We start from the raw sequence: 8662 nt of genomic DNA on the forward strand, positions 1-8662 counted from the left end.
TGTGTGTATATATATATGGAGATATATATATAAATTTCCCAGAAGCAGGATGTTCTTTTCTCAGCGTTCATAGCACACTCTGCTGGCTGTTGTCGAAAGTTAATGCCAAGCGAGGACGACAAGCTAAAAAGAAATAAAATGTTTTAGGACACGGGAGAAACACAATCCATGCAGGTAATTACCGCGGGCATTTGAACGGAGAGGCACAAGGGACGTATTCTGGGAGCAGCAAGGGAGGGTTGGCAGGAAACTAAGTTTAGTTTCACGGAAGAGAGCGAGCTTTTCTTTTTTCTTTTCTCTTTTTTTTTGAGGGGGGGGACGGGGACGTTGTATGGGGGGGAGGGAAGGAAGGCTTCTCCCTGTGCTGAGGTCATCCCGTTTCAGCATGGAGGCAGGGAGCACGCATCTGTGCCAGTGCCTCCATTTCCGTTCCTTCAAGGACAGGGCAGGCACTGCCTGACGGGCGGGCGAGGAGCACTGGCTGCTCGGCATTAAGTGGCTTTATATGAAAGTGGCTTAGAGCCACATTTGCATGACAAAGCCATTTGCGCGTCCCTCGTCAGTAAGGGAGGCTGCAGCCTCCATTTGTCCTGCCTTGCACAGAACACGCGAAACCATTAAGGGCAGGACGGGGATTTTGTTAAGAAAGCGCTTATTGCCCGTGCCGAGCGAGGCTGGGACACGGCGGGCCGCGAACAGGAGCAGCAGGGAGTGGGGAGAGTGCTCCTGCAGAGTTTTCAGGGCAGAAAACGTGGCCGGGGCCGTTTCCGGCCGAGAAGCAGCCTCGCGCAGGGCTGTGGCGGGGCCGGGCCGGGCGGACAAAAGGGGCATTGCTGGGTGACGCTGCTAAGGAATTCCTGCCGGGCGGGGCGGGATTTATGGCTTTTTTTTCCACGGGGCCGCTCGGGCCCGAGGCGGGGGACGGTGCAGAAAGCGCAGGGTCATCATCGGCTCCCCTCCCCCAGCCCGTCCCCTTCCCAGTCCCGCGGCGCCGGTGCCGGTCCCGATCCCGGCACAGCCGCCCCCCCCGGGCCGACACCGGCCCCCACCCGGCCCGCGCGCGCCCCCCGCCCCCCACCCTCGCGCGCCACGCGGGCCGCGGGCCCCGCCCCGCCGCCTGGCCGCGCGCGCCCCCCCTTCCCCTCCCCCCTCGCGCGCCCTCCCGGCGCGCCCCGCGCGGCGGCGGCGGGGCGGAGCCCCCGCCCTGGCGGCTCGCGAGGAGGGGCGGGGCGGTAGCTGCGCGCCTGCGCGGGCGGCCTCGCCCCTTCTGTGGCCACCCCCGCCCCCCGCCCTGCGCAGGCGCAGTGCGGCGGCGGCTCGGCGAGGGGAAGGGCGAGAGCGGCAGCCGGAGCGGGGGGGACCACGGGGCTCCGTCGCTCCCGCCGCCGCCATGGCGGGCGCGGCCCCGGCCCACGAGCAAGACCACGAGCAGAAGATTTCGACCGCGGCGGGCGAGCGGCCGCACCTCTCGGCGGCGGCGCTGGCGAAGATCGAGCGGAACCGGCAGCGGGCGCTGGCACTGCGGCAGGCGCGGCTGGCGGCCCGGCCCTACCCTGCCGCAGGTCGGATGGCGGCGGCGGCGGAACGGGCGAGTCCCCGCGCCCTTTTTTCTCTTTTCTAGGGGGGAGGTTTCGAGAGGGGAAAGATGTGGGGAAAGGGTGGCTCCGCCGGCCGTGGGGCGGTGGGGGTGGGGGCGGCGGGGGGGGGGGTGCGGTAGGGTGGCTGGAGCGGGGTGGGGGTTGGGGGGGGGAGAATCCGCCGCGGCGCGCGAGGGGCCCCCCCTCCCCCCACATGTGTGGGGGAGGGGGGGGCTCTTGCACGCGCGCGCTCTCCGCGCGGCCCCCCGCCTCGCGCGCGCAGCGCGGTGGGGGCGGCCGCGCGCGCCCCCTGCCGGCGGCGGCGCTTTAACGCAGCGCCCGCCTCGTTTGTGCTCCTGCAGGCGGCGGCGCGCGGGCGCGGGCCCTCCCCAAGGTCGTGGACACGGGAGGGGGATTCTTCCTGGAGGAGGAGGAGGAGAGCGAGCAGAAGGAAGAGCGCGGCGCCGGCGAGAAGATCGTGCACCCACCCGGTAATTAAGAAAAAAACGTGTAGGGAGCGGCGGGGGTTTGGCGGGGAGGTGGCGGGAGGAGGCGGCGCCGCGTGCGCGGGGCTGGCGGGGGAGGGCAGGAAGGCGCGGGGGCGACAGTGAGCCGGCTCCGGCCGCGCCAGCGGGGCGGGATGGATGGGCGCCTTTTTTTTTTTTCCCGGGCTTTTTTTACTCTCCTTTCTTACCCTCTTTTTCTTTCTTTTTTTCCCTTTTTTTTTTTCTTTTATTTTAATTGCTGATATCCTTTTTCCTCCTTCACACGTTTTTCTGGATGTGCTCGATTAGTGGCGCGTCCGATTCTTTTCAGCATTAAACATTAAATCGGCTATAGCAAATGCGGGGTAATTAAAAATGAAGAATTTTAAGCCGCGGAAGTGGGACACAACCAGTGCCCTTGGGTATAGCATATTTTAATTTTTTTTTCTCCCCCATAAATGTTATATCCATTATTTCTTTCGGGGAATTTGAGTTTTAAGACCGACATGAGCGTAAATTTTCGCGGCTTCGTCGGTTGTGGGAATTTTGGGATTTATGTGGTTTGTGCCAAGACCGGAGCGCTGCTGCAGTGCCAGCTTTTATCGTTATAAAACGTGCTGGCGCCAAGTTACTGATCGTTCGGTGGAGGATTTCAGCACATTGCCTTGCGATATTCTCCCCCCCCAAAAAAGCAAATGGAGAAGTAAGGGTCCCAAAATAGATCGACTTTCTTCTCTGGGATTGTCTTTGTCTTGCTTTGTTCTGCTTGTATCAGCTGCGGAGCTGTTGGTGCAGTGTATCTCTTTGTTAGAAATCAGCACCAGATTTCATTAACGGTGTAAACAATTAGCAGCCCTGCTTCTTTAGATGGGGTAATGTTTAACAATAAATTTAAGTAGATCTGGGATGCCTTTACACTGGGCGTATTTTTTGCTGTGTAATTCATAACGTCATTGTCTTAATAAAATGTCTTCGTGTTCGGGAGCACTGCCTTAAATGATGGAATGTGATGTAAGAGTATGAAATGACTGTGAAGTACTGAGCATCCGGCTGTCGCTAGTAGGACTGAATTTACATAAAATGTCGTCTTTGCTGGATCGGATCTGCTATAAATGCAAACGCAATTAAAATATATGGTGCTGCATGTTAACCATTAATCTTCTGCTCCAGGTGTTCCTAAAATTTCACTGCACTACCTCGCTTTCAGATTTCAAAACTGTATAGAAATGTTAATTTTCTGATAGAATTCCGATGTTACTGTTCAAGGAATGTTCCTTATAGCTGTTGTTGCCCGAATCGGTGTTTCTTGGTGTCCTGTGGAACATAAAAGCAGATGGTGATGACGCTGGAGGTGATCCGCCCGTTGAGGATGCAGCCAGAAGCAGTGGCTGGCGCTGAGATGAGTCTGGGCTTGGAGCAGTGCTGAGAGGGCTTGGGGAGAGGATTGTAGTGGAGCTCCATCCCCATTCCACTCCTAGCAGCTCTCTGGCCATCCACCTCCGTTTCTGCCAGCTGGAACGGACAAGAACCTTGCCAACTGCCCCAGGCTTCCACTGAGCTCGTTTAGGGAGAGGCAGGTGTGGCTGAGCTAGGAAAAAAACTGGAGCAGAGCTGAGAGAACTATGATGCCAGCACGGCTCCTGTAGTTTCCTGCTCTAGCCACCCTCTTCAAACTGAATCCCTTCTCTGCTTCCTCCCGTTTCTGCCCGCATGTCCTCTGTAAATCAGGGCATATTTTAGGAGGGTCAGAACAGAGGAAGTGGCAGGAGAGGATTTGATGCGCTTTGTGAGAGAAGTGTGGAGAATTTTTTTAACAATGGCTAAGTTAAATATACATTTAAATGTTGAAGTCAAGTACTTAATGCTTAACTTGGGAGAAAACATTCCAACAGACATTGAATTGTGGGGTAATGGGTTTGAATGTGTACTGTACTGTTCTAAAAAGCTTGGACAGAGTGAAACTAGTTTGTAATATGCTTATGTGAATTCTAGTAAAATTGCCTGTAATACCAATTCTAGATGCTTGTTTTTATCATTGTAGTCCCTTTAAAAAATATTTCTTTCCATTAGCACCCGTGCTAGAATTTGACTATCTCATCTGTGGAGAGTGTGGCAAAGAATTCATGGACTCCTACCTTATGCAGCACTTTGATTGGGCAACATGTGATAATTGCAGGTATTACAAATAATCAGGAGAGAAAAACACTATTTTACATAAAGATTGCTGGCTATAATTCAGTGAGTTACAGTCGTTTAAAGAGACTGTCAGCAAGGGAGACATATTTCAGTAACTTTGAAAAAATGTAAATTTAATTTGTTACCCTGTGCAAGTTTCATTATGGAATTAATTCACAAATTGTCTCATAAGCCTGCCTTAGGATAGGGGACATCAGTGGATTTTCATGCAACATTATGGTAATAGGATGTCATGAGAGCAGTTGGTGTGTTTGTCAGTGTGAAAATTTATGTGTGGCTGCAGACTGGAGCCATTTGAAAACCTGATGCAACACAAATACTCACTCTGAAGTGGAGCAGGGATTAGGAGAGTGTTTGTGGTCCCAGTGTTTTAACTCAAGTGCAGTTGGTACTTTGGTCAGCATGGGCGTGCTGGAAGCACAGCAGCCAAAGGGCAGAGCCCCCATGGGAGGTTACTGGTTGGCCCGTGAGGTAAGCAGGAGTTTGACCTTGAGAGGAGAGTAAGCTCTTATCTTTTAACAAAGAAAACGCTCCAAAAGCCATCAAGATAACCAGGGCAATGAAACCAACTGCAGCAGCCAGCTGCCCGTGTGTGTAAGAATGAATTGGGTGAATGAAAAAAAAAAAAAGCTTGTTCTGGGCGCCTTCCCATTTACTGCAAGGAGTGTCTAGGGTTGTGCACGTGGTGCAGGCAATTCGCAGTCATATTGGAGGCAAAGTTCTGTTTCGACTGTTACAGTAGGTAGGGAAAGGAAAGGAGCTTGGAGCTTGAGTCTTTGGTCTGAGCTCTTGTAGCTGATGGCTGGAGTGTCCTTGGTGCATTAGCTGTAACTGTGAACTTTGAATTCTAGTACAGCTGCATTTACAGCAGTACTTCCTTGATGACCGTTGTTAGCCCTTAGTGTTTGGCAGATCTTTTGGCTCCAACGATTCAAGTTGTACTTCAGTCAGGATTGCGTAAATGTAATTTTTTCCATTAACTCATAAAAGCTGCTGTGGTTACAGAGTTTTTCATTATCTGGTAAAGGCTACTGTCTTTAAAGCCTTTTTTAATGGTTTCTCTGCCTACTGTCCGGCATTATAGAAAATGTTCTATGTTGCTAATCAGTTTCTGGGATCTAGAACCATATGGAGAGTGTATATTCTCAGGTGATCTGACCTGTCTCACATTACACATTCTTTCTTGACCATGTGAGGCTCATGCGTCTGTCCTCTTGGATTGCATCTGAGTTAGATGAATACCTGAAATTATTCATTTTAAGTTTCATTGTAAGAAAATAGAAGAAAAGCCTTTCTAGAAGAGCAGGCTTCTCAGTGTATGTTTGCTGAAATGGGAATTTTTAAACGCTTAATTTCAGTAAATCTGGTCTGGAGTTCAGCTAAGCAGTTGAAATCCAAAGTTATTTGCATGTATATAAAACTGAGGGTATTAGGGCTACCTGTATTTCAGGAATGTTAGAAGGTATGGGAACTTAGATGTTAATAACCTGTGGTTTTAGGGTGTAGCTTTCTCATCATTATTTTACATCTTGCAGAGATGTTGAAGATAAACATAAGCTTATAACAAGGACAGAAGCAAAAGAAGAGTATCTGCTTAAAGACTGTGACTTAGACAAGAGGGAACCAGTACTCAGATTCATTGTGAAGAAAAACCCTCATAATTCACGATGGGGTGAAATGAAACTTTATTTAAAACTACAGGTATAGAAACTGAGTGTGTTTCAGACATTTTTTAACCTTCATACAGCTTTGGTTGTCACTTGGTACCTGAATGGTTTTGTCAAAGCTAAGTGTGTTATGTATAGCTTGTTAAAGTTAAATTGTTGCAGTCCAAGTTATGGAAATGTCTGGTTTTGAGAGCATTTTAAAGATGTTCATTGAGCAGAACTTTAGTGGGTTGCACAATTACAAGTCACAAAGCACACGGCCCTTCAGTTTTACTCTGAAGTGCATGGGGCAGCTGCAGCTGTCTGTGGCCCTTTGTAGCTGCATTCACAGCTTTGCCTGCAGAGGCGGCAGGAAAGGCAAGTGGATTTCCCAGGGCTCTTGGCAGTTCTTGTTTGGTACTTCATAGCCATCATACTGCTTCAGTAAAATATGGACAAAACTAGAGCTGGGTTTAAGCTTTCCTAAGTTACATTCAGCTGATACTAAAGACTAGTGTCGCCTCTTTGGTGGAAGGAGTGCAGTCTTTTGTGAGACAAGCAGAGACAGGTGGGAGGCAGAGCAAGATTGGTTGGTTTATGTGTGTGTAGGGAAAAATTAAATTTGTAAGTTAGAATAGTTTACTTTTATCGTTTCAGGAAACAAAAAAGGCATTTATGTCCATCCTGTAGGTAATCAAGCGTTCGCTTGAAGTCTGGGGTAGTGAAGAAGCCTTGCAAGAAGCAAAGGAGCTCCGCCGTGATAGCAGAGAGAAGATGAAACAGAAGAAGTTTGACAAGAAAGTTAAAGGTAAAGCATCAAAATTACATACTTCAGTACCTGAAGGGAAGTACAGTTCTGTTTAAACCTGTGTCTGCATCTGAATAAATTATTAAGAAAATACTCAATGTGGTAGAATGGAGGTTTTCAGGACTGGGGGTGAGCCTGAGCAGTCTGGTGTGACCTCATAGATTACTGTTTTGGGCAGTGTTGGACTGCAGGGCTTGAGGTCCCTTCCAGCTTTAATCCCCTGTTGCCCTGTGGATGTTATGTGACAGAAATCAATTACAATGGTTCATTATAATGTTTTTCAAATGTTTGGGTATGACCCGGAATGTGCCATGGATTGCTTCTGATACTTTTGACTAGTGGAAGACATTAATTTTTGTAGCAGTGCATTATAGATCTGTGATAGGCTTCCGGTGAAATGACTGTAATGAAAATGGGTTTTTCTGTTGTTCGCAGTATTCCTAGCAGCTGTCTTTACTGCAAATTGCTCTATGGCTTTTTTCTCCTCTAAAGTATTATTTAGAGGAGTATTTGGTGGGTGGACCCTTTTGTACCACCTATAGCATCCATGCTTTGCTTTGGGGTGGTGGTTACAAGGGCAGAAAGCCCAGGCTGGCTGTACCAGGGCTGTCTGAAGGAGGCAGAACTTGGGATTGTACAAATAACCCCTGTCTGGGCCATTGATGCTGTGCATACTGAAGGACTGGCAGCAGACTGTAGCCGAGATGCCAGAGTTCAGTGCAAGCACAGGCCTTAACGTGACAAAGTTTGCAGCCTGAATGGCTTGGCTCAAAATGTGACCACATTTTGCTGTTCAGTATTCTTGCCACCCGCTTGCAACATCCGGATAATATCTTGGGCCCTGCTGCCAGCTTGTGCGCTCTAGAGAACCCGCAGATTTCACTGCGGATGCTGCAGAGGCAACTCATATTATTGGGCATAAAGCTTAGAGAATGCCAAGTCATTTGGGAGGCTTACTGTGACCTGAATGAAAATGACTCTTTCTTGGTCATGTAAAATAAATGAGGTGTTCTATAAAAACTTTTCCTTTACGTTCCACCGACCCCTTTTGGATAACTTTGAATGGCTTTGAGTGAAAAAGCAGCAAGCAACTCATCTTTAGTCCAGATGGAAAATCTTTGCCTATGAGATCCCATGACAGTGTAGTTCTTGGCCTTTAAATTATGCAAACAAGGTGAGGATTGCAAGGCAAGTCAGAACTTGTTATTGCAAGAGCAGATTCTTTCCCAGACCTTGTGGAAGACAGGCAGCAAGCATATTGTCATCTGTAGGCCTCAGGAAGCTGGTTAGCTTGAGTTTTATTGAATGCCATTTAAGATTTATTAAAATTTTAAAATTTTATTGTATTTTTTACCAGAACTCCGCCGTGCTGTGAGGAGTAGTTTGTGGAAGAAACAAGCCAGTATCCATGAACATGAATATGGACCGGAAGAAAACATTGATGAAGATACATATAAAAAGACATGCAGTGTGTGTGGCCATGAATTAACTTACGAGAAGATGTAGTGTTAGCCTATTTTTTAATTTTACTTTGTTTTTAACAGTATTTTGTATTAAAATAAAATAAATGCTAATTATGAACAGTCTGTTGTCAGCTTGTGTGAAGCATTATATTTTTCAGTTGCAAGAAGCTCTGTGAAGGCTTTGGCCTTTATGCTAGATCTGAGGGTAGAATATAGCAACAGTTCTACAATTGGTATCTTCTTGGTCAAAAGATAAGTTTGTATCATTGTACTTGATGCACTGATGAAATTGAGGTGAACTTCCCACGGCTTTTCTGCATCCATGAGGAGGAAGGCTCCTTATTTTCTAACTGTTATCTGGTTTGCAGTTCCTGGTCATGGGCAGGCAGAGGGCTGATAGAACAGCACTTCTTGTGGTGGGAGGCCGTGTAATAACGTAGGTTCTCCTTTGGCTTGGATACACAATTCCATAAAAGAGAATTCTCTT

At 48.6% G+C, this 8662-nt stretch overlaps 1 protein-coding gene across 1 annotated transcript; it reads left to right on the forward strand.

Annotated features, from left to right (window-relative positions):
- Nucleotides 1–1312: 1312 nt before the first annotated feature.
- On the forward strand, nucleotides 1313–8298 carry XPA (XPA, DNA damage recognition and repair factor). Its single transcript, XM_054286807.1, has 6 exons — nucleotides 1313–1562; nucleotides 1940–2068; nucleotides 4133–4238; nucleotides 5794–5959; nucleotides 6595–6712; nucleotides 8070–8298. The coding sequence occupies exons 1-6, from the start codon at nucleotides 1391–1393 to the stop codon at nucleotides 8216–8218; spliced, it is 840 nt and encodes a 279-aa protein (XP_054142782.1). The 5' UTR covers nucleotides 1313–1390; the 3' UTR covers nucleotides 8219–8298.
- Nucleotides 8299–8662: the final 364 nt, after the last annotated feature.

The sequence above is a fragment of the Melozone crissalis genome, unplaced genomic scaffold (assembly GCF_028551555.1).
Source record: "Melozone crissalis strain CALT ecotype California unplaced genomic scaffold, PUWL_Pcris_2 ptg000005l_1, whole genome shotgun sequence".
NCBI classification, from domain to species: domain Eukaryota; kingdom Metazoa; phylum Chordata; class Aves; order Passeriformes; family Passerellidae; genus Melozone; species Melozone crissalis.

What these genes read in the sequence shown, in the direction of transcription:
- XPA (XM_054286807.1), top strand. Translation starts at nt 1,391, where the DNA reads ATGGCGGGCGCGGCCCCGGCCCACGAGCAAGACCACGAGCAGAAGATT. An exon ending in AACTTTATTTAAAACTACAG is followed by an intron (nt 5,960 to 6,594) that starts GTATAGAAACTG and finishes TCCATCCTGTAG; the next exon opens with GTAATCAAGCGTTCGCTTGA. An exon ending in GTTTGACAAGAAAGTTAAAG is followed by an intron (nt 6,713 to 8,069) that starts GTAAAGCATCAA and finishes ATTTTTTACCAG; the next exon opens with AACTCCGCCGTGCTGTGAGG.